This window comes from Cheilinus undulatus, linkage group 23 (assembly GCF_018320785.1).
Source record: "Cheilinus undulatus linkage group 23, ASM1832078v1, whole genome shotgun sequence".
Classification (NCBI taxonomy): domain Eukaryota; kingdom Metazoa; phylum Chordata; class Actinopteri; order Labriformes; family Labridae; genus Cheilinus; species Cheilinus undulatus.
Window position 1 is genome coordinate 28,090,866 of NC_054887.1, and position 26,278 is coordinate 28,117,143.

A 26,278-nucleotide genomic window follows, 5' to 3' on the forward strand; every position below is an offset into this window, starting at 1 on the left:
TGTTTATTTAAAACTAAAAATGTGTTCTGTCAACTCAGAAAAATAGAGGTGAAATAGCCATTTTCGATTTTTTTTAGTAAGCGCAACTAATTTTTAAGAAACACTTTACTGGTCAGTCTTAAAATGCATTCAAACTGAGTAAAATTCAATAAGTGGATAAATGTCCATTCAAGGCCTCCATACTTAATGACAATGGGCTGTTTGCTGTAAAAAATGCTACAGAGAATGAAGGCCAAGTTGCCAACACTGGTATAAATGTGGTATATTCTATAAAATCCTATAAAACCACACGCTTGTATGTTCTTAGAAATCCTACATTATTAGTGGCTTGTGAAGGCAGCATGAAGTAAAACATGCTGAATCAGCTGAAGGTGTGCGGTGAGCCTAATGGGAAAATAACCTGTTCAAATGCTAAAAAATGGACGTTTAAATACACTGAGCATAATATCACAATCAAAATACATATATTTGAAAATAGTTAAATAACCTTGGTTAGATAAAAATGATTAATAAGTTGTTGAATCTGACAAAATTAAGATGCAAACATTTATCAAAACATACTGATGTTATCTGAAAATAGTTAATTTTCAAAATTTCACACACTTACTGTGTATGGATTATTTTATTACTATGTTTTAGGTAAAATTCCTGCAATATTGAAGCTCTAAAATTGACCACAAGGTGGCAGAGAAGCTGCAAAAATGACCTAATAAAATAATACCCCTAATAATGTTGGCATGTACGCTACTTAATGCACAATTTATTGGAGAGACAGCCTCAGAGTGGGTGGTTTTCATGATAATCAAAGTTTAAGCTCACTGGTGTAATGCCAACTAAAACATAAGAGTTAGCTGCTGAAATCTGTTGTTTCCCTTCTCATGTGTCTCTTAAATGTAAAGTCTTTGTGTTGACTGCTCCAAGGCAGTAGTGTCTTTAAAGGGGAGCACCAGCTGTTGTGAGTGAGACAAATGCAAAATCCTACAAAACATATCAAGTGACTCACCAGACCTGTTTCTAACCCCGACACCATGAGAGTGTCTGAAACACGAGCCCCAGAAAAGACTTGAAGATGAAACGAACACTTCCAGAATGGTATTTTATTTCACGTTTGGAAAATGCAGGAGGGGGGGACCTCATCCCCAGAGAGAGGGTGCAGGAGGGGTCAGGACAAGGCAGACATGGTGACAAAGAGAGACTGGAGAGGTGGAGGACAGGGCAGAGGCATACATCAGGGCTATTATGGCAACTTCATATGAAACAGAGAGTTTAAGATTGCCCTCACGTGAGAGAAGACCTCTTCTTTTTATTCTAAACCCGTACAAGTATTTGATTTTTTTTTTAACCTCACAGCAGCACAGTTCAGTGAATTCATGCCACACAATTCATTCAATAAAGTGTCGAATCAGTAACAAGTCCTCTTGATCTGTCCATGTGTAATCACACTCTTAAAACAGCATCTCTTCACACTTAATACAGTAATGTCTTAGCTCAAATAATGAATGAAATTTCACCCCTGTGTCATCGTGAACCCTTGCTACGTCCAGTCACACAGCAGGGATGGATGGACAAAAATAAAGCACTCATAGTAAAAATAGAATTTTTACTTCTTCTTCCACAGTTGTGGGCTTACATATCTGTCTGTCAGGATTAATCTCAGCTGAGTTTGGCCTTCCACCAGGGACGTGTTCAGACAGAATCAACAGCAGATTTATGGTGGATTGGCCAAAAATCTTCAAAGAAACCAACAATAACATCAGAGAGCAACAATCATTTATCTAAGAAGTGCAGCTAGGTTCAATTTCAACTATTTTAATCCTGATAAATAACAATTCCTTGGGGTTAGTTGGTTACCAACTCTCTAAAAATGGGTCATTTTTGCTCAGGGAGAACTTTGCTACATGTAGCTGGCTAGCATAGCTCAAGTTTAAAAAAATGTCTTCTAATCACCAAATATAAGGAGAATATCAGGATTGTCAAGTCACCAGAGTTTTACACTTTAAAGTATGATACAATTCAAATTGCTCAATATAAAAATCTGAATTGATACTATGGCATCAAAAACAGAAGTCTCAGGCACCAAATATTTTTAATTTTGTAGTTTTCAGTTATCAAAAATTGCACACTGCCTAATACAGTGTAAGATTTTACCTTTAACTAATAAAAGATTAATTCCTCTCTTTAGTATGGTGTAAAAAAAGGATCCATTCATTAAAAAAATTCTAAATTTTTAGATTTGAAGTCATAAATATAAGCAAAAACTGAGTTCAAAATTTCCAAGTTAATTGAATAGTAGGTCTAAAATTGAAATTGGAATTCTATGTTTCCATACATTAAAAAAAAAAAACCGAAATGATCACCAAACTAAAATTCTCAATTGTTCAGCTTACCAAGTTTAAACCAAACTCAGAATTCCAATGTTAATAAAGACTGAACTTTACAAGAAAAAAACCCCTCAAAATTCTTGGATTTAAACTGTGTACATTGTGAGCACTTATCAAGTTTTCAATTTACAAGAAAAAAATTGAAATTTTTAAGATTGTAAAGTTGTAAAAATATGAGAAAACAAACTTTGAATTTCCAAGTTGTTAAGCTTTAAGTTTGAGTTGAAAATTTATGAGAATTTGTGATCTTATCAAGTTGTCTATTAACAAGAAAAAAAAATGAATTTTTTGAGATTTTAAAGTTTTAAATTTACTGAAAACCAGGCTCTGAATTTTGGAGTTAAGTTGTAAGCATACAAGAAAAAAACTCAAAATGTTTTGGTTTTTATTGTGTTGATTACTAGAATAAAAACACAGAATTTTTTAGCTTATCCAGTGTTCAATTAACTGATCTTTATTATTTTTCTTTTTAAAAGTGACTCTAATAGGCCTTTGTAGCTAAGCACCCGTCTCATGAAAGAGATAATTCTTTGAATTTTTTGTTACCATCATTAGTTTAAATATAGGAGATTATATATTTTTAAAACAAGGCTGATAACAAAATTTTCAAAGTATCAAACATTTTGACAACCTTTCCAACTAATATGATCACAGATTAATTAGTCTCAGTGTTTTTAATAGAAAAAGTCAAAAAATTAAAAAGAAAAAAAAAGATAAAAATAAAAAACATCAATTTTAAATTCCTTTACCAAATATTTTTTGAACATTATTTTTGCTTTTGGGCTGTTTTTTGTTTGTTATTTTTTCATTCTTACAAACTGAATAATAAACACTCACTTTTCGTCTTTTCTCGTTGACCTCTGTAGAATTTAATCATCTGTAAGTTTAAATTTGTTGCTACAGATAAAAACATGCAGACAGATCTTCCTGCAAATTTACCACCCTTAAGGTTGACATCTTAATTGATACATTTTGTGATTCTGTCTGAACACATCTGTTTAATATCTCTATCTCCACCCCTGAACTCACATTGACTAATGTTGGAGTGTTTTGATCACAGTGATTCATGAAAATGACTGTCATTACAAACGTTTCTCTTCTATTTTTCTATGAATGATGCTCATTTTTATTTTCTTACAATCTTTGTTTCCACACATGTTGGACGATTGTGAACGATAAACACTATGTGGATGTCACCGAGTACACTGCAGACATTCTGGTTTTCTGACCCAAACACTGTAAGGCCAGATGTTGCTTTAGTGGTTCTGGTACCTGAGTTTGAACAGCTAAAGAGCAGTAAGAATCGTGGGTGATGAACAGTAACGTGGACGGATGGGCGACGGAGATTGGCATACATTTCTGAGAAACATTAAAGATGTAACACGAGACCCATCGATACAGATGCCCAGACATCAGACATAAATACAGTCTCTGCTCAGTGATTCGTTACAGCAGCGAGGTTTTATTTCAGTCCTTTTCAAGGCTTTGTCTGTCCCTCTCCTCTCCCTCCTCTTCTTCTTCATCTTCTTCATCTCCAAACGTCTGCTCCTCCATGTTGATGAGCGAGTGTGAGCGTGCCGCCACCTGTGCAGCGATGGCCGAGCTGAAGCTGAGAGCCGCTGAGCCGTGGATCTCTGTCAGTCTGTCCATCACAGAGACAGCAGGGATTTTGGGCGTGATGAAGCAGTCCAAACCGTTCTGCCCCTCGCCCTCCTCCGGGACGCCGTCGTACTGATGCAGCTCTGACGCTCCTCCTCCTCCTCGTGTGCAGACAGACGCTCCTCCTAGATCCCCTTCCTTTGCCTCGGAGCCGCAGCTGAACTCTGTCAGCGGCTCAGCAGTGGGGTCAGGCCTCACCCTGCCGTCTCTTCCTTCCTCTTCCTCCCCGTCTCTTCCTGCGGGCCGCTCTGAGAGGTGGTTTCCTTCATCGTCACAGGTTTCTACTGATCTCAGAGAGGTCACGGCGTCTGATGTGGTGGAATCTGAAGCCTCACAGCAGGCTGAGGGTGCTACAGCAGCTGAAAAAAGCAGAAACACAAAAATTTAGTGTTAAACTGGTGCACATAACTGAACTTTCTTTGGGAAAACTGTACATTTAAATGGCTTTAATGCATTTTACACATGCACTTTCAGGACAGGCTGCCCCTGAGTTGCCTTTTCACACATCTTCTCCCTGTCCAACAAAAATTGGATCGTCTCAGTAGGAAACACAAAGTAAAAAGGTCTAGAAATCACACTAGCACTATGATGACAGTTTCTGCCTTTAAGAGTGTAAATTCTGCCACCAGGGGGGTCTCAATCAAAACAATAACAAAGGATGACATCAAGAGCAGTGGGGAGTCATGGGAAAGATGCATCACTACCCCACCCCTCTACAATGGAAAAAAACTGACACAAAGAAGTTTCTTGTTCCAGTGAATAAAAGAATGTTATGTTACTGAGTCACTGCGCTGTGCTATCATCATATAATGTTAATCTATCAGTAATGAGGCCAATAAATGTTACTCATGTTAGCTATCACACAGAAGCCAGTTTAACTGGGGTTGGATAAATAAACTTGCCTGGATGTGACGCATGTTACTAGGGGACACCACTAGAGGGTACACCAGAGACCTTAGGCCATACACAACTAGCTGATGTGTGGGATGTAAACTAACAACATGGAAACACTCAAGGAGGTACAGGAGGGAATCTTTAGGCCCCTTAAGATTCAATTCGATTACAATTCATAGGGCCACAATTCAATTCTTAATCGATTATTGGTGCATTTTTTTGTGTTTAGAAAAAAAATGAGATAAATTAAACATCTATTATCCTCTAATTGAAGAAGTGTGTAAACTGGAAAGTTACAATTGCACTGAAACAAAGGTAGCAGCATCCTTTCCTTGTAACATATCTGAAATGAGTCAGAGTTCTACTTTTTTGTTCCGGCTATTCCACAATATTAAATATTTAATAATCGATTATGGGACATTTATCCATCAATTCAGAATCTTCCATCTCTAACTTACAACTCATCTAAGAATCGATTTTTTTTCTCCCACCCCTACGAGGAGGTAACTAAAGGTTCTTTGCAGTTACGCGAGTCTGGTGATGCACAAATGTATGTTGGGGGTCAGGTAGTGAGGGAAAACCATTGGCAATGAATGGGAACTGGGGAACAATTAGTAATCAAAAGCTATCCTATCACATATGTTGGGTGGAGAGCTGCTGTATAAATTAGAAAATTCCACAACTCCTTAAAATTGACAGTGGTATGAATAATTTCGTGCTTAACTATATATGCTTCAATTATCAGCAGAAAATTTCAACATACATTGAGTTTGATCCCTACACGTTACAAAAAAGTGTTTTTTTTCTCCACATTTTAACCGATTTATCTGGCATGGAGTCCATCAATATCAGGATTTACTCAGCCCTGCAGACCTCCAAGTGTCATCAAGTCAGATGAAGGGAGAAAAAAAGTCTAGAGGAATCTTGAACTGAGCTAAGAGGCTCGCTGAACCCCTTTAACATATAACAAATTCCTCATTTAGTCACAGACATGCTTTCAATTGAAAAGGGTGATATACTATTAACTTAATAAGCCTTGTGGGGGTAAGTGATCAAGTAAGTGAGTGATGTGCTGTTCATGACAAGCCTGTGCTACAAAACAGCTCTTTTATGTGTGCCATGGTTGCTAGCTCCCATTTCAGTGCCAGTTTCCTTTCCTCCATCGTTCATCGTTATCTAATTTACATTTTAAACAAAAAACTTGTACCAAATAAAGTGCCATTTGGGGGCCAAGTAACAAGCTCTACTGAGCTGAGCAAAATGATCTGGATCTCTTTAAAGAGACAGATTTGCCGTCACAGTGAGCGAGACTGGACGAACTTTAGCTGAGGAAGCATTGGCTAGATCAGAGTTCAATGTGCTCAACCATGGCTAAACTGTACTGAAGATGTAAGAAGTGTTTTAGGAATCACAAAGCAAGTTTAAAGTGATAAATATTGTTACTTTTGAAAACTTAATGAGTTAAAGACAAAATATGTCTGAACAAAATCATTTTGTTGTCAGAAATTGCAGAGAATTGCAGAATTGCAGAGATGGCCTTTTTCCTCTCTCTTATTCAGGCTTTGTTTTAATCTATTTCGATTGACTTTACTTCAGAGAATAGCACTTTTTTGTGTTCTTAACTACACTTGAAAGACCCTCAGAATAAATGGACCCAAACCCTCTTATGCTAAAAATGTCCACAGTACAGTCACAATCATCGCATTTGACAAATGAGATATGTGACTGCAGACCTTGGTCGTTGAAGAGCAGCTGCTTCCTCTTCATCCTCTCCCCCTCTGAAGCGCGGAAGCCCAGCACAGCTTTCAGCTCAGACAGGACACGGCGGGACTCCTCCCTCTCCCGCCGCTGACGCTCCCGTTCCTCCGGTGATAACATGTCTGACCAGGAATCTCTACCTTCACCGTCAGAGTCTGAGTCGGACACGTAAGCCTCCCACTCCTGATTCAGGTAGATCAACATCCAAGAAATGGATGACAAGAGCAGAAATGAATGAAACAGGTTGTTTGATGTCAGTTTTACAGCAGTACTGGGGGAAATCTTTACTGAAGGATGGGGATTGTGGTGTTTAAGAGGGAAACTGTGACAGACGCCAGATGAAAGGTGCATATTTTCATCTTACCAGCTCCTCTGGCACTGGATCTTGGTCCAGGATCAGCGGGTAAGATGGAGGAGCAGGAATCTCCTGTAACGAGGGTCCACAGTGCTCCAGAGCCTCAGCGTTACCTGCAGTGATTGTGTGAACTGACCTTATTTTCACAACAAAAACAAATGACCTTAACAGCTTTGTACTGGCGCTCCGAATGGTCTGTTTCTTGTCCTATATCGTCAAGGAGCGACTTCCTCCACGACTGGCAGCAGTCTTGAGTCATTGTAAAGGAAGGAGGAAGTCTGAGCTAAAAATAGACCCAGAATAAATGTGGAAAGCTGCATAATACAAGAGGGGTGTCACTGCCGTGTCTTGTGAATATTTTATGGTGTATTGAGAATTGCAGGACATGTGAGACTAAAGCTGTGACCTAGCACTGAACCTCCTGTGCTTTAGGAAGCTTAACATGCTAAGCTTGCATGAAAATCTATGGAAAGTCCCAGAAAATCTACAGAAAACAGTGACAAGTTGGAGTTCAAATTCAACTGGGGTCATAGAAATCTAAAGGAATAATTCAAACATTTGGTAACTTATTTTAGGAGACATTAGGAAAGATTATTGATGCCATTCTTCTGTGTGGAAATGACGTGATAGCTAAATAGGGCAGATCTGTTGCTGCCAGTTGGCTTAAACTTAGTAAAAACACAGGAAGCCAGAGTAAACAGAAAGGTAAGCCATGTCCAAAGTTAGCAAAAATAAACCTTCAAACATCTCTCAGTACTAAATAACTGAATAATCCCTATTTTTCAAATGATATAAAAACTCCTGAAACATTTCTTTGCAGGGAGACTGGCTTTGTTGGTTTTACTGTGACTTTCACAGCCAGATCAACTAGTGATCTGGAAGGTTTTAGAGAGCTGGTAGGTAGACAGACATTTGTTTCCCTCTGATTTTAGTGTATGTCTAAGTTTGAATAGCTATCTGTTGTCTGTAGATTTCTATTTAATATACATGTACTGAAGCCTATCAGTCTTCTCATTATGGCCCAGTTTGCTTTCAAAAATGTTGAATGATTTCTTTAAGTTGTTAGTGTTAGAAAAGTCAGTGTTTACTGGTATGGTACTTTTGGTTTTAATGTATAAATGGGTATCAAAAGTGGCTTTAACAGGCTTTTATCTCCAGTTTCTGCAACCTGTGATAAGTGTAAATTAGATGATAAGACACTAGGGCATCTTTTCTGTACATACCATGAACTTAAAGACTTTCTGACAATATTTTTCAGCTGTAGAATATCATATATGATAGGTTGTTTCCAATCACAAGATCCTGAATATCCGTTTGGGGTCAGGAGATGGGGGACAGCGATTAGAATGGATGGGAATAGAGGAAAGTTAGTACTTTGCAGCTCTAAATGGACTATTACACTGCAATTATCATCAGCAAATTTTGAGTACAAACCCACTTTACAAAAAGTGTTGTTTTTTCCCACAGCCCTAGCAGCATCTAACCAGATGGAGGGAGACATGACTCTTGAGTAGTCTATACTGAGCAGAGAGGCTAGCTAAGCCCCTTTAACAGATAAAAAATACTTATTTTGTCCCAAGCATGCTTTTAATTTAAACAGTCATGTACTATCACAGTTGTTTTGCTAGCTCCTGTTTGAGTGCCAGTTTCCTTTCCTCCATACTTTGTTGTTATTTGATCCACATTTAAAAATTCAAACTGTTAAAAAGTAAAGCGGTGTTTGAGAGCCAAACAACCAACTCTACTGAGCTGAGCCAAACAATTTTGATCTCTTTAAAGAGGAGGATATCCCATTACAACAAATGTGAGTAGACAGACATCAGCTAAGGACACATGGGTAAGATCAGAGTTAAAATGTGCAAACCATGGCAAACTATACTGAACCAAACATGGTCACTTTGTAGGAATGGACCGGGGTGTGACACTGCTTGTCCATGCTTTTTTAATCTGTGCCTGTTGCTGTTTCTCCATGAGTTTCTAATTTTTTTGTACTTTTTAATTTTTGCCTGAGTGTTTACCTGCTTTTGGGACAGAAAAGTAGCAATTAAGAATTAAGAATGTCTTGCATGACCGAACGCTTTGCATAGTTGTAAACAGCTCAAAACATAGTTTTTTGGTAGCATTTCTCTATGTAGAAATCACTTCTTGACCCCCAACAGGTGTCCTCTTCCGCTTTGTGGTGTCATCTGCAAAGAATCTAAGTCCTGACTGCCTTGCTGGGATATTGGGACACTACAATCATTCTTTAATCCTGCTCTCTGCTTTACAACAATCTGAGGTTTTGTATTATAATTGTGAAGAGAGTTATTCATTTTGACATTTAGTCTTAAGATTGAATTTACCTTTTACTTTTAGTCACATTTTAGTCATTTCTATTCTTTATCATTTTAGTTTGGTTTGGTTTTAGAAGAAGAAAACAAAAAAATATTTTAGACCAGTTTTAATCCATAAAAGGTCCTTAGAATTTTGTCAAAACACTTAATCTCTTTGCATGAACCTGGTGCAAATCAAACATATGTGTTATGCACCCTGCAAAACCCAGTATTGCTGCTTTCTACAGCTGAAAGGTAGAAGCGACAGATTCAGTCCACCTAAAGCTTGTTCTCTCTCATATCATGGATTTTGAATTTCAGACAACATCTAAACTAGTCTAATTCTGTCTCCTTGACCAAAAAAATCCCCTCACTTTTTGTCAGAGATTTTCATCAAAGATCTAATTTTACCTAGTCTATGTCTCGTCTTCCTCATGGCTGACTAACATTTTTATTTATAGTTTCAGTTGAGGAAATTAGCACTGAAATAAGCCTCCCCTCCCTGTTTTAATAAACTGTTAAATAACATTATTCCCTGCTTATATCTTACAGAAATCAGGCAATGTTGGTCTAAAATTCATCCAAAGATTTAGGGTCTTTTCATTGATTAGTAGGAGAAATGTCAAACTGTTAATGGTTTAAGCCTGTTAGTTTTGCACTTTACTCTAATGTACTACTGAGAGTGGCACTGTTTGATGCTTTTTGGTCTTTGCTCTTTAGTATTTACCATGTACCTTAGTCAGCTGTGTGCTGCCTGGGATTCATGCACTCTCCCTGTGACCTTTATTTGATTCACAGACATTATCATTATCTGGACCAACATGGACACGTTTCTTTCTTATTTCAGGGTGTCAGTCTTTTGTGTATATTTTACTCTGTTGTAGTGTTTTTACAATCTGGTATTATTTTTGCTCCCATTTTCTATTTTTGTATTTGTGGCTGTGTTGTTAGAAATAAAAAAGTGTCTTACGCAAATTATTTTTAGTAGCCATTTTTCTGAAAAGAATACAAATATTAAGGACATTTTAGCAGAAGCACATAGTGTGCATGTTTTTTGTTGGCAATAGCTCACCTGGACAGGCATTGGCCCGTCTCAACATGCGCTCCACCTGGCTGATTGTGTCCTCCCAGCAGCCAGTGCTGGCCTGCATGTGAGGCTGCAGCTGGTGTAGGCGGTCACTGAGCTCTTGGTAGCCCTCGAACGACAGCTCTGTCGGTTCTTTGGCCACCATCAGCTTCTCCAGGTCATCTTCCAGGATGATCATTCTGAAGATTATGAAATACAGAGAGAAGGCAGAAAGAGGTCAATTTTAATGAGAAAACAAATCTTTAATATTTGTTATTACAACTGTGTATTATAGCTCTGCTGGTGCAATGACCTAGTTTTCCAAAACTGGTCATTAAATTCTCATCTCATTAGACAGAAGGTGTCGATTGAGGCAGTCTAGATGACATGTTTGTGTCTGTGTGTCTCACTCGCTGAGGAGGGCCTTGAGGTGCAGCTGCAGACTCCTGATGGAGGTGTGCAGGGTGTTGAGCTCTCGGCATTTCTCCCTGACTCTGCCCATCCTGTCTGAGCCTGCCGCCCTCAGCTGGGTCTCAAAGTGTCGGTGGAAGTCGTAGCTGCGCTGCACCTCCCCTAGGCAGGTAGCAAGGGCATGATGGAGGGGCTCGGTCACCGCAGCAATGGACCGATGGAGCAGGGGAAGAGAAGGTGGAGAAGGGGGAGGAGGAGGAGGAGGAGGAGAAGGAGGAGCAGAAGAAGTTGGGAGGGAAGTTTCTCCTTTGGTACTCTCCTCCTTTAAATCCTCTATTCTTTGGGGCGACAGGAGAAGAGCAAGTCTACGGAAACATTCAGAGCTTTGTCCCACCCACAGCTGAAACAGCATCTGCAAGAGGAGATAAACAACATTCATACATTTAAAACAATCTTTTGACATAAATCAGCAAAATTTCTTTAAATATGATGAGTGATCTTATTTTTATGATTTTTTTATACTGAATCTAATTTATTACCTAGTATTGTACCTTTATGGAAACATGTATGTATTGTTCTGTCCTTTTTTATGCATGTTTTGTATTGTTTTTTATATATTCTCTGGACCTAGAGCCTGTAATAAAGTTTTGAACTGAATTGAGTACAGACCAGAGTTGCCCAGCTCTGCCCTTCTCTGCTGTTTGCTTCTTGTTTTATATTGAGGACTCCGCTCAATAAAAACGGCACATCATAGGAGTATATTGACTGAACAGAAAACTGTTTTTTCTTTCATTCATAGATTACTCATAATGAGGGAGAAATGACGGTTTACACTGGAAGTGATCCCAGGATGCTTATGTGCACTGGAAGCAACGCAAGAGTGCACAAGTCCTCAATTCAAAAGAAGAAGTGGTAGCGCAGAAGGAAGCCGCAGAGGTGTGGATGGCACTGAGCAGTGCTGGTCTTAACTTCTCTGACTTTGAAAACTTTTGGAAATATTTGAGATACTGAAAGACCTCAGTTAAAAAATATGACACACAAATCACTTTTTCAATCAATAAAGATATTCCAGTGCAAAAGTTCTACATATTGTGTCTTTCACTACAGCACGACCAGAAACTGACAAACTGACATGTGATTGATGCAATTAAAGCTTTTGATACGTTAATTTCTGACCTAATTGCTTGAAGGCATTAATGTGTGTGTGTAGGATGTGTATAGGATTTGTTACTGTTGGATGCTAGGTTAGCCACTCTGAGTTTCCACGCTAGCCCTATAACTATAGCCTATAACTATAAGACACTCTTTCCTTTAAAGGTGAAAGATTCCCACTTTGGCTGGATCTTGATTCAGGTATCGCTTTAAAAACATCCATCAAATACTTGTGATCAAATTAAGAAAAAAATGACCATAATTACATCGTCTGTTTCATTTGCTCTGTGTTGCTAATGTTTATCTTCTGTTTCCACACCTGTATGTTGTTCCTCCCCCTTCTCATTAATCTCTTGTTTATCCTCGGGTCTTACCTTCAGGGCAGGCAGACTGTAGTCGTCCGTCAGCTCTTGAGCCTGCTCATCCCCAAGGTGTTCGATACCAAGGCCGAGCCCAAGTTCTTTTAGGGGCACCGCAGACACGTAGTTGGTCACATTATCAATCTCAGAGTTCAGCGGGAACGTTTGGAGGAGTTAAGGACACATCAGACTTAGTGAAAACATTCTGCACATATTTTTGGCTAAAAAGTATGCCCTTAAATTAATCAAAGGGTATCTGCCTAGTAACAAGTGCTAACTCAAAAGATCAGACCAAATTTACTTTTTCCTCAAGAAATTTCCCCTTCACTTCACAAATAAACACATAGATTCTTTCTGATACTAGATAATCTTAAACTGTTTCTCTCCAGGTAAAGGATATGCCTTGAGCATGTGACAAGTCGCTCTACGTGAGGCTCTAAAGGCCGATCGGAGTGCCCGGTACAGTGCTTTCCTCAGTCCGATGAGCTGCTGGCCCCTCGGCATTGCCCCTGGCCCCGCCCTGCTAAAGGAGCTGGCCGCACTCACCCTGTCGAGCAAACTTGACAAGTGAAATGTGATACAACTGTGGAGACGTCCCAAAGAGGCAGGGGGCACATACAACACTGAACAGCACATCACTAAAGGCGACAAAACTGACAGACTGGGACAATTCAGACGTGATCACTACACAGGAGCGCTGAAACAAACACAGCTGTGATGACAAGACAATATGACTGAAGGAACAGCTTGACACTTTGGCTGATGTGCTTATTTATTTACTTTTTTTTTTTTTTTCTTTTTTTTTTACAGAGAGTTACATGTCAAGATTGATTCTACTCCCATGTCTGTGTGATAAATATGAAGCAACAGTTGCAACTTTTTAGCTTTAACTAAATCCAAAGACTGGAAAACACTGGGAGGAAGCTTATACCTACTGTTGCTCAAAAAGGAAGTTTTGTTTGAAGGATTTTGTTGGCTTTGGACATCCAGGCTTACCGATGCCAGTTTTTAAACAAAGCTAAGCTCAATGGCTGCTTGCTTTGGCTTCATCTTTCCTTTGCAGACATGGGAATGTACCAATTTTGTAGTCTAATGTCCGACAATGTCAAACTTCTCCTACTTGTGATTGAAGTATAATACAACAAAATCAGTGATTTTCTATGGACAATGTTAACACTACAAACCACTGACTGTGTACTAAGATGGACAGAGTAACAGCCACCTGAGAGTAAAGCCAAAACATTTAGAGCTCCTTCTGCCCACTGCTAGTAGTACAGATCATAAATCCTGTCTCATCCATGTTACGAGATGGGACATGAACAAAATAAAAAATTTAAATTCACATCCAACAATTTTATCTTGCCAAGATTCTGTCATGATGGTGTATTATTTAACTGATTTACGTCCAGGTGTTCATTTGCCTGAAAAGTTTTGTTTTTAAAACTTGTTCGACACAAAAAAGAGCAGATGTTAAAGGGATGTTTCTGTTTTGTAGTTAGGTCTTATGAGGTACTTGGCAATAGCAGTGCCATTAGAATCCAGAAATGTCAGCGTGCATTCCTCCTTTAAGAATGAAACACTCGGAGAAGCTTGACTATATGGCATGACAGGTATAGCTGACCCATTTAATTTAGCAAGTTTAAGGTAAAAATGGGCCAAAAATTAATGTTGGCAAAATTGTATGCCATATCAAACCCTTTTTTAGGTGTTTATTTTTACTAAGAAAGCCTTTGTGTTTGGCACTACTTTGCAATGCGAGTTTTGGCCACCGGCTATGTGCTCTTCTGTCTCATCGATCTGATAAGCTGTTTGGTTGGCATGCTTAATCAGAGGAAACAAGTAGTAACTAATCTAAAACAACACTAAAATTTGCCATTTTGACTTGGTTGGTGGTAACGTGCCTTTTACTGTGAATACAAGGGGATACTTTTATGCGCCAGGGTAGACAGAGGTACTCCTTCTGCAGATGTGGGGAGAGAAACTTTAGGAGAGACTGGCAAGCAGGAGAGATCCCACGTTACATTGGGCGTGGAAACTTTGAGCCCACACCCACTGAGCTGTCAGGACTAGATCTCAAAAACACTTCTTCAGGACATTTCTGATCGAAAATAGTGGCTTACAGACGCCTGCAGCCTGCATCACTCCCCCATCCAGAGTTCCCTACCCTACTGAATACAAGGGTTTTATGGACCTATTTAAATTTTCTAAGGATAAGTTGGATAAACTGACTCCTACCAGAAGGGCTGAATGGGAATTTATCATCCAGAAAAGTTTATGGATGACACTTCATTCCTTAATGGCTGACAAGTAGACAAGCTACAGTCAGAATTTTATGTTTACCTTCTGAAAACATTGTGTTAGCTGTTGTAGTGGAAAACTTTGCTGAAATAACTACTTTAAATTTAATTTGGTGTTTTTTCTCTGACAAGGCCACAGACACAAAAACTGGCATAGATACGTTGAGGCGGACAAGCACATAGCCGGTAGCCAAAGCTGGCATTGCAAAATAGTTCCAAACACAGAGACTTTTTGGGTAAAAAATGAAGAGCTTCAAAAATGATCGATATAGCGTGCAAGTGAACAGACTTTGTTTTTTTGGGCCCATTTAGGCCTAAGACTAGCTAAATAATGCAGAGTAGCTATAACCATCTGAGGCACTGTATAGCCTAGCTTCCCCAAGCATGTCCTGTTGAAGGAGCAATGCTCTCTAAAATCCCTGGAGATTAATGGCACTACTATCGCCAAGTACCTAATAAAATTCAACATCAAAAATACCAAAATATCCCTTTGTGCCACTACTAATTATTATCTTTATCTGATTATGAGAGTAGAGGAAGAAAATTGAGGGAAAAAAAACAAAAAACATAAACATTAAAGATAGACATAAAACTTTACATAAACAGACGTGTAGACTCCTGCAACAATATCTTGCTCTGTTATGACCTGAGGGATCTTTGATGATTTAATGGTAAGTAAAATTTACACTTTAGTTAGTGAATAAGGTGTTGAATATGAATTTCCATCAGTCAGTTTCCTGTTTGACTTGGCTTCACATTACGGGGCAATATATCAGCAACTGTCACAGGGTAATTTTGGCTTCATTATTGTACAACAGAAAGAGACATGCAGTCCATATTAATATACAGTCATTGCTACAAAGAGACAAACAATGATCTAAAAAATGCTAACATAGATCAGACGGACTCTCTGAGGATCTAAACTAACTACAAGTGCCAACAAAGGAGTGAATCAACTAAGCAGGCTTGAACCAGGAAGTGACAGTCGGAGACATGACAGGAAATGCCCATTAGCATCATGTGATTGGGTGAGGTGAGAGCAGATATAAAATGAGAACACTTACAGGGTGAACCCTCTGGAGATGACCTCGGTCTCCTGAACCAGGCGTAGGGCTTTGCGAGACAGTCCCGTCAGAGTCTTGCTGTTGTGGACCAGAGTCTGGAGCTGTGTGGCCCGTGCGTGGACGGCTCTCTGCATGCGGCCGAGTCTCCACAGCATGAACCCCCGCAGCCCCACCCAGCCCAGCAGTGCTAGGCCCCAAGGAGCTGCTGCCAGTGACCACAGGCTGTCAGAGGCGGAGCAGAGACCCAGCAGGACTGCAGCCAGGCCAACCAGACCAGCCATGTCCCTGAGGGGCAGGAGAGAATTTAGAGTAGTGCAACCTTAAGACAGACTTAGATCATGTCAGCAACAATGACTGGCTGACTATGAAGGAAATCTACATGGTAATCTTAATTTGGGGTTAAACAAAACTAATATAGAATTTAAAAAACAGGCGATTCTGACTTACTGAAGAGCTCAACAAGTCATTTTGTATGTTTGTCAACAGTCTATTTTCTTATCTTGTCTACAAGAATCTTAATGCTTGGCTTCAATGAAAAATTCAGAGCTCACATACATGTTCTGAGTTGAAACACCTCACTTTAAAAAGCTATAACAAATGATTAGCTTTAAGGCTACAATTTTAGCTTATGTTGGTGATGTAAGGGGATGTATTCAATCCTTAAGAGGCCCTTTTCTCCCATTCATCGTACATCTATGAAGCTCAGTCTTAACAGTTTACCATAGTGAGGGCTTGGCTATGAGGCTTGGTTTTGGCAAGGTGTTTGCTCGGCTGGACGAGGTTGAGGGAGACGATCCGAGGGTGAGCAGACTCGGGTCTAACAGCTCGATCAGCTCCACATCTTCCTGCAGCAGCACATCCTGATCCAGAATGCACCTCACCGAGTACTGGCCGAACACGCAGTCCTACGAGAAAGGAGAAACACATGAAAGAAGTGCTTAAAAATGCAGGTTATAGCACCAGCATTCCTCTGCTGTTCTTCTTCTACCTACCAGCTGCTGCCCCAGCTTATTAGATGCAGCCGCCTGGTGAATCGGACTCCATCTCCACAGGGCTTCAGCCAGTCTCCACAAACGTCCTCCCTGCCAATCATACACAGGGGAGAGGTTGGAATGCAATCAATTAAACACTGCCTGGATTCAAATTTAGTACAGAGCTTTCTACATTGAAATATTTTTGACAATAATAACAGAATGCAGTGATTTGCAAATCTCATAAACCCATATTGTATTCATGATTAAACATAAACAACATATCTGATAAAGAAACTAAGACATTTTACAATTTCATGAAAAATTTTAGTTCATTTGGAATTTAATGGCAGCAACACATTTCAATAAAGTAGGGACTGGGGCCATGTTTACCATTGTGTAGAACCCCTTCTTCTTTCAATAACAGTCTGTGAACATATTGGAAGTGAGGAGACCAATTGCTGGAGTTTAAGGAGAGGAATGTCGTCGTATTTTTGTCTGATGTAGGATTCTAGCGCGGTTTAAAAAAAAAAAAAAGATAAAAAATCAAATTTAGATTCATCTGACCACAGAACAGCTTTCCATTTTACACAGAGATTTCTCCATATTTTGTGAATCTTTTGATGATATTATGTACTATAGATGGTGGGATATTCAAAGTGTTCACACTTTTACACTGAGAAACACTTTCCTGAATTATTTACGATGCAATTTTTAGATGTAGATTTTTCCACATTGGTGAACCTTTGCCCGTCTTTATTTCAGAAAGACTCTGGAAAATGGAAAAATGGAAAACTGTTCTGTGGTCAGATGAAAATTTTGAAATAATTCTTTTTTTTAAATCCTCTGATACTAGAATCCTACATTTGACAAGAATGCAACAACATTGCTCTCCTAAAAGTCCAGCAACTTGTCTCCTTATTTCTCAGACATTGACAGAGTGTTATTAAAGGTGCAGTGTGTAAAATTGGGACTATCAACATCTAACAGTCAATTCTGGAGTGTGATGATCATTTCTCTGGTGATAACTGTGGAAACCAGTGAAGTTTAAAAATCAATACATGCTTAATTCTTATTTTTGTTCCCTCTATGGTGCCATAGAAACAGGCAAAATGCAAAAATCCAAGATGGCAGCGTCCTTGGAGGGGACCCTCCCTATGTATGAATAAAAGGCTTATTCTGAGTTAATTTAAAACATAAATTTAAAAAATGTGTTATCAGATGTCAACACTAATTTGGATCAATCTACTTATAAATGTTATGTTTCATTTTAACCAAGCTTGTTTTGCTAAATGCTACTAGGCTAAATATTGCACACTGCACCTTTAAAGAAGAGGGGATGCTATACTATTGTAAACATGGCCCTGTCCTACTTTTTTGACAAGTGTTGCTGCCATAAATTTCATAATGAGCTTAGGCTATATTGTCAATGACATGGTAAAATGTCTCAGTTTCAACATCTGATGTGTTCTGTTCTATTGTGAATAAAATCTGAGTTTATGAAATTTGCAAATCATTGCATTCTGTTTCCATTTAGATTTTACACAGTGCCCAAACATTTTTGGAGCTGAGGTTGCAATATTTCACTGCAAGTCTTTCACTCATATTCATATGCTTCTTCTTTCTTGGGTCTACTTCCAAGGAATCACGTATCAGTTAAAAGTTATGTGCACTAACAAACAACCTCACTCACGGTACAAAGGAGTCTCCCAGGAGACAGACTCTTTTGGGGAACAACAATAAGAGTAATGTGTGTTTGTAAAAAACACTCCTGTGTAGCTCTGCAGTTGCACAAAACCACATTTGTCAAATTCTTTGGTATTTTAACTGAATGTTTACATTTTCAGCAACTATAAAACATTTAAAATACATGTCTCAAGGACGAAGAAGACAGATTCTTTTAGTTCCGGAAAAAGAAACAAGTTTATTCATCCCTTTTTGGAAACACAACACAGAAACACACTAACTTTTGTTTTATGTCTTGCCTATTTAAAGTTGCTGCATTCCCAGGACTGTGTACTCCTCCTCTAAACAGTCTGAGACATCCAAACACAACCAGAGCGACATGGTGCCACAAATTTTAAAGTGTGCTCACATTCTGATGCAAAAACAACTTAATACTGATCTGAAATGCAGCAAGTTGTTCATGCAAGAGGCTAAAACAAAGTATGGCCTGATCAGAAATGAGATCTAGATTATGCTAATATGCTTAGAGCATGTTGTAGAGTCTTTGAAATGTGTTGTATTAACCCAGGCCTCACGTTCACACTGTTTCTCTTCAGATATAAATGGTAGAATCCTGCAGATATCTTTGTATGTGCTCCAGTTTGCATGCAGTTATTGATTCAGGCCGAGCAGCCTGCACACTGACCCTTTTCTCACAGGGGGCATAGAAGTGTTATTAGTCTAAGGGCTGCAGTGGTATTGATTAGTGATTGGAGGCAAAGCTTCAGGACTGGGTATGCCCAAACATCCGACACAAGTAGGCCACAACTCTGCTCAGTCCTCTCCAGAGCATGAAACTGTCTATTCCCACGCACTGCTCCAACAGAGATGATGTAAACCATGTACAGATTAACTCTCATATGTCTCAGCAGCATTCTCTTTACTGTATTACATGCTGACTGGCACAGTCAGTTCTTACTCATCAGTATTCTCCTGCTGTCACACAGGAATCTCTGCAGCTTCCAACACCACAATGTAAGAGAACAGACACAGCACAGACAGAAGGATATGATAGTAAATCTATCAGACAAAGGGTTATATACTGGTTCCACCATTCAAATCTTTTATATGTCTTTTATTTTTGAGGAATATAATTAAGGAAGGAACACTGCTGTTTTTGTGTGTGTGTGTGTGTGGGTGGGGGGGGGGTAGAAAGAAGATTTTTCATTCTCTTCTTTATATTTGTGAAGATTTTTGCAGCCCCATGATGAAAAAAAGGGATTCCTTAGGTGCCATGTATGAATTTTGATTTGCTCATATAGTACGAGCAAATTTTTGGGCCCTTATGATGTGATTCTTAACAAAGCACATTGTAAACCCCTGTTTTTAAAAGTGGTATACAAATAAATGTATTGTAAGTATTGTCATCATTATAATATAAACACAAATATATTAACTAAAGAAGATGTGATAATATAGTATAATCTTCACAACTATTACTAATACGTCGCCATCGTGCGACTGACCCCAGTGCTCATTTATCAAGCCCGTCCCTCATCAGAAAGTGACCCCCCACCCTCCTAGGTAACTGATGCAAGGTTAGATGAAATCTCTTTATTGGGCTTTGTTTGATTAACTGGCTGGAGAAAAGCCAGACCAATCAGTGTAGATTGAAGAGACAGAGGTACTAGCTATGGGAATGGTTTAACTGTACTGAAAGCCTGTAAACAATGAAGACCAGGGAACAGATTAACACGGATGCAGCTGTAGAACTGGACAACATTTCCTTATTAAAAGAAGAGCAAACCACACTAAAATGTTTTCTTGATTAAAGGAGTTTTTGCTATTCTCCCAACTGGCTTTCAAGGGCAGCTGAAACATGTGAGACAGCAATGAAAAAATTGAGTGGGTGAAGGGCTAAAACTGAAAGTAATTTGCAGCAACAAATATATCAATTCTGCATCCTCTTTTTAAAGGCATGTCATATTGTGCAAATCAAGTACTGTGATGTACTATATTAATGTTGTCTTTTAATCTATCCCTATCTGATGTGTCATGCACCTCTCACCCCAGTAATGTTGGCTTCATGTTAAACTACAAAAGAGATGTTTTTTTTCTGGCCATTACTGCAGGTCTGCTCATATAAAATGTATGCTGAACATTCAGTCTTTATTTATTTCAAAGAGCAACCCGAAACCTACTTCCAGTTTGACCAGGTACAATAAAAAAAGCTGTATTGATTGTCATATAGAGGTAATTGTTGTCTCCATCATTTCTGAAAACCAGTCTGTGGACTTTAACCAAGAACCTTTGTGTTCCTCCTTTCATTGAGTTTCACTTAATCCTTCCTCTTCTAAATATCACACGCTTCAACATACAAGTTACCTTACATGGTTTCACAGGTGTCCGAGAATCAGGTCATGGATGATTACACATACTGTACATACCACATGTATGACCTGACAGGACAATGTGGCTGTTTATTCATCACACAAACTCGTCCGTCTATGTGGACAAGGTGTTTGGCTCCAACTCTATCAGAGCTCCAGGAAACCAGTCACAGAAAGACGAAGCCAAAAGCTTTCCTGTCACATCCCAATCTTTAACTCCTTACAACAACAGCGTACCAGAGAGGAAGCATGACAAGTACGGAAAGTTCCTGAACGAAGCAAACACAACGTTTCCTGTCCAGAACAGGGGTGGGCTGTGTCATGTGATTCAGAGCATCCCAGGACACATTAAATGTCTGTATGAACCACAGCTCAACTCAAACTACATTCATTACAACTTGATCAGTAAAAATAGGGACTTTACAAGTTGCTTTGACTGCAGAGTTAAAGTGCACACAAATCCAATAAAACAGACTTACAGATGACATCAATAGGAGCACACAGATTGTCAGAGGATGCTCACAGAGGCAGGAATAACGTCAGAGAGCATGGCAGCAGTAATCGTATTTGTGCTATCTTTGGTAAGATCAGAACAACAGCAGGAGAGAGATGCACAACAGGAATCTTCTGAGTATTGTTGCAAAGTAAAGAACGTGTATTCAAAAATATTTAATACCTGCATCTGTGAGTAGGAAGCCCTTCTTGTCTTTTCTTGTCTGACAGAAGCAAAACATGTAAGCCAGGGAACATAACAGTCTGTGGGTGTTAATGTAACACAATGGATTTGATGGAGTCAACCAACAAATGCATTACTTTCTGTCTGACTGCACAGGTCAAACAGTAAAAAGTGACACACACAGCCCCAAGGCAGTGGCACAGACTGTCCGTCTCTTTTTGGGGGGCAGTTAGGGCTGCACCCTGAAAGTCAGTCCACATAAATGGGGTGTTTATCATTGAAATGTGTAGACTGATTTTATTTCATACATATAGTCTATGGATAAGAAGACTGTTTCATTTATTCTAGAGGTCTATTTATGATTATTTTCATTACTGGCTTATTAATCCAAATACTGGTGTATTTTTTTTCAGTCTACTTCAACGTTTAACATATGGGTAGGGTAATAACAATGTGAGTACGGACATTGTATTGTGTTATTTAAACTGTGAACCCCCAGACAGAACAAACATTACTTTTCCTAAGTTTTTGTTACCTTCATGAAATTTGAAACCAACAGCTAAAACTAAATCATAATCACTAATCTTTTTACTGATGAAAGAAAATGAGATAAGTAGGGCATACAACCAGAGAATTTCGTGCAATTTTGCACTGAAAAAATAATTTCCAATACTCAGAATGTTGGCCTGTCTACTAACTAATGAATAAAAATTAATATACTAATGAAGTGATGTGATATTTAGCTCTTATTTCAATTTTCTGTCATAAAAAACATTGTTCCAGTAGGAGTGGCCACACACTAGATGATTTTAGGCTCAATTTTGGCCCAATTTGCCCTTCTTCCCATTGATAGGGGACATGACTCGATACAAGGTTTATCAAAACTGATTATTTGTCCAAATCATCCTAAAGTGCGAGATGCCAATATTATTATTTACTACTCCAAATTAAGTGATAGCTTCCCTGCACTGCAATTAGTATATCAAACATGTTTGATATAGAGAAGAGATACACCAATTGTGAAAATCAGGGCTGAAAATCAATGCAAGCTAGGGATGCTTGAGTATGGCAAAAAATGATATTGTGATCAATTTAACTGATATCAAGATCACAACTATGAAACATTATTACTCACTGAGTTCACATAATCTAAATCAAATGCCTTTATTGAACTTGATTTTTCAGGGCACTTTGGAAAACAAGCAATATATGAAAATATTTTTTTCAAATATTTTAATGTAAAAAATTATTTTATAAATAAACAGAAATTAATTAGCTAACCATGTTTTTAAGTATTATTGCTGTAGTGCCATTGCAAATAAATAAATAAATAAACATTTGCTACAAATAAAAAAAAAAAAACATGAATAAAACAAGCACATGGCATGTGGCCCAAACAAGGCTATTATAGTTTACTAATACTAACTATATAGCTAAAACTAAAAGCTAAAAACCATTTGAGTTAACTGAAACTAAATAAAAACTAACTTTTACAAGAAAAAATGAAAACTAAAAGTTAATACTGTGCTGACAAAACTAACTAAAATAAAATATAATTAGAGACAAAATCTCCTTAGTTTTAGTCTTTGACAGCAGAAGACTGATTGACATGTGAACCGAAGAAGGGAGAGGGTGAAGTGGCCTGATTTTATGAAAGAAGACTGAACACAATGAAGTGTTATACAAACATCAAAATTGAATACATAAAAAGAAAAGTGAAGAGCACTTTTGGATCAGGGTCCTGACAAGCATCCATATTGCTTAAAAAACTGAAACTAACACTTAAACTAATAAAAACTAAACCAAAAAGAAGCATTTTTTAAAATAAAAACTAAACTAACAAACTGACTGCAAAATCTAATACAAACTAAACTGAAATTTAAAACAAAAGGTAAAACTAAATAAAAATTAAAACTAATGAAAAATGCAAAACTATTATACCCTGGGCCCAATAATCAGTTACCAAACAGTGATCCAATTTCCATGATTGTTGGAAGCCAAAATTATGATTTTAACTGTAATTGTCAACCACTAATATTAGATGAAAGACTCCCAAAATGCAGATTTTTTTCTTTTATGTTTGACCTCAAAAACAGATCTGAGTTTGTCTGACAGTTCCCATCTTCTACCTGGAAAAACTTGTCTCTGAGTCAGCAGTTGGTTCCCTGGATGCCAGATTTAAACTGATTCTACACAACAGATGAAATTCTTTTACCATCATTTGTTCATGCTGATTATTTGTCAACGTGCTGTTGCCTGTCCACAGGGCCAATATAGGTGATATCCAAATCTATTGGTGCATTTGGTGCCCTTGAGTGATATTTAAGATTTCAGATCTGGCTGCCTTCAACCTTTGATAACCATAAAGCGAGCAGACCAGGTAGCATCATCAACTGAATGTTGCATACTTTTACAGCTTCAAACATTGCAGCAAACAGAAACACACCACAAGCAAATGTGCAAATTGACAAGGAAGACCAGCTGGTGAAATTAAAGCAACAACACCAGTGCCTTTACAATGTCTTGATAAAGTCATGCAACATTAGGGCAAACAGCTGACTAAATGTTGACCCTCCTCCACATTTGTTTTCCTCTACAGATATATTTGAACAAGCGAGTTTCTGTGAGATCTCATGTTGGTTAAAATGCCACTGCCAAGTCGAAATAAACAGCCGGTGTGTTTTAGTTTATTAGTTTAATACCTAATGTTTAACAGTGTTCACAAGGAGTGAAGTTAATCTGAGTCAAATTTCACAGATGTGAAACCTGACCAACAAAGCTGATTCTGATTCTAATTAATGATTTATCTTAGTCATTTGATGATCTATTTTAGGATGAATGAAGTAGGTCCATCCATAGACAACATCACATTTATGTTCATCTTAAATTATAGCCTATGTATTGGACCTTTCATATCAGACAATAAATTAATTAATTAACACATCTATTTTGATTAAAAATGATATGGTAAGAGGTGAATATGACAACCATTTCACCAAGACATGGAAGATGCACTTATAGCTGAATTACAATATTTATAAATGTGTAAATAATTCATGTGAACACACTGCTAGTCTTGTAAATGCACTTCAGTTTTAATTATTTCTTCTAATTCTTTCATAGTTTGCTGGTTCATTTCAGAATTGTCAGTGATGATGGGCTTGATGTTGCCAAGTTCAGTTAGATTATAGATTTAACAAAATTGAAGGTCCTTGTGTATAAAACATACTACCTTTGAGACACTTAAATTTTATATCAAAGATGAAAAATGTTTTAGGGAAATTAACTAGTTGATTCAACAGGAGAAAGGGGAAAGACAGGTATCATGTTGATATTGTGTGGAAGTTTTAAAAAAGAACTTACTTTAGTTTTCTGTGAAGCTTCATCAAGAGATGCAGCGTCTCCCTCTTGTCCGCCATAGTCCTCGTCCTGTGATGCCGTTGGACATGCCTCAAAGTCTGTGTGTCCTAAATCATGCAGGTACTGGAAAAGAGGCGAGTTCTGCAAAGAAAAAGAGGGATATTCAAACATAGCTGAAGAATGACAGGTGAGAGGAGTGAGTAGTGGACAGAATAGTTCCAACTGAATGAAGGGGATAGATTCTGACGTAGATTGAGCTGACATTCGCACTAGTTTTTCTCAGTGTGTATCCAAAGGTGTGCAATAAGCAAAGGAAAAGCATTTGTCAAGCTGGTCTACCTTCCCAGAGGAATCACCAGGATCTTTCTCACAAGCATGCAGCGTACTTTCTTGTTCTTGGAGGATTGCTGTAAAGCAGAAGTGTCATCACGTATGAATCTGTAAATCATCATATATGCACGCAGAGGCCAGTGCTGTCTTTTGAGATTCTACCTCCACCCTGTATTTCTCTAAATTCTTCTCCCCTGCGTGGAAACCGGACTTCATGTAGACACAATCCATCATGTAACCACCTTATCGTCTTATACACAGACCTTGTACTTTCTTACCCCGAACAAAGAAAGCTCACATCCAAATCAGCCATGAAATAAGCAGAGGAGGAAAAATATCCCATGATAGGACTGGTCCTACAGATGCATGACCCAGTTCTCCCCAGCTGCATTGAGAACATTTCTGTGCTGTGTTTTGGTGTCTGTGGTCAGCTGCGGGAGCATCACATTTTCATTAATTCAACCATCTGTCATCATTGAATGCTGCAGGTCTAGAAAGCAGCTGTCAAGCATTTAAATGCTACTCACATGCATTGTCACACGAAGTCGCAGCTCATGCTGTCACCATCCAGATGTAGCTTCGTGTATGTGAAGATTTTTTTTTTTTTAGATCCAGAACCGACGCATTGGATCTGGTCATCCCCACCCTACCTTTAACAACCAGTCTGATGAAACACCAGCAACAATAGCAACCTAGCACCCAGCTCAGCCTCTCTCATGACCACCAAAGCTCTTTGGCAGGGAAATAATAAGAAGGCAGCCAAATATGTGGATTTGTTTTGGTTTGTCAACGCATGGCAACAGGGCAAACGGCTGCTAATGAGAGGCTAGCACACCTACAAGCTCGCTAAGCTATCTGAGGAAGCTAGCAGCCGTTAAAGAACCCAACGTATACATCACCTCAGGGCTCGCGAGGTATGACAAAGCATCAATTACAAGTTTCGTCAACAAGCAGCGGCGTTTATACAAACCTCAAACACCACATCTTCATCAAACTCCTCAGTCATTGCTCTCCGCCATCTATACAAAGCCCGTCAAGCATTCTGAAATTGTAGGCGACAGCAGTCAAGAACAGCCGTTGAGAAGTTGGTAGTTAGCCGGTTGCTAAACTTCAATTGGAACTACGTTCCCCACAATGCCTCAGTTCAACTGCCGCTTCCTCGCAAGTAACGGAGAAGA

The 26,278-nt window shown here is 38.6% G+C and overlaps 1 protein-coding gene across 2 annotated transcripts; it reads right to left on the reverse strand.

The window, feature by feature from the left end:
- Positions 1-1,090: 1,090 nt before the first annotated feature.
- Positions 1,091-26,214, reverse strand: vezt (vezatin, adherens junctions transmembrane protein). Of its 2 annotated transcripts, none has more exons than XM_041780637.1 (12): positions 26,071-26,214; positions 24,774-24,911; positions 16,701-16,790; positions 16,429-16,613; positions 15,709-15,993; positions 12,748-12,894; positions 12,363-12,510; positions 10,836-11,248; positions 10,432-10,625; positions 7,057-7,160; positions 6,668-6,875; positions 1,091-4,399 (listed from the first exon to the last, which is right to left on the reverse strand). In XM_041780637.1, the coding sequence occupies exons 1-12, from the start codon at positions 26,104-26,106 to the stop codon at positions 3,849-3,851; spliced, it is 2,499 nt and encodes an 832-aa protein (XP_041636571.1). In that variant the 5' UTR covers positions 26,107-26,214; the 3' UTR covers positions 1,091-3,848. The 2 variants fall into 2 exon arrangements, with proteins under 2 accessions (XP_041636571.1, XP_041636570.1); XM_041780636.1 differs by having other exon boundaries at positions 12,748-12,906.
- Positions 26,215-26,278: the final 64 nt, after the last annotated feature.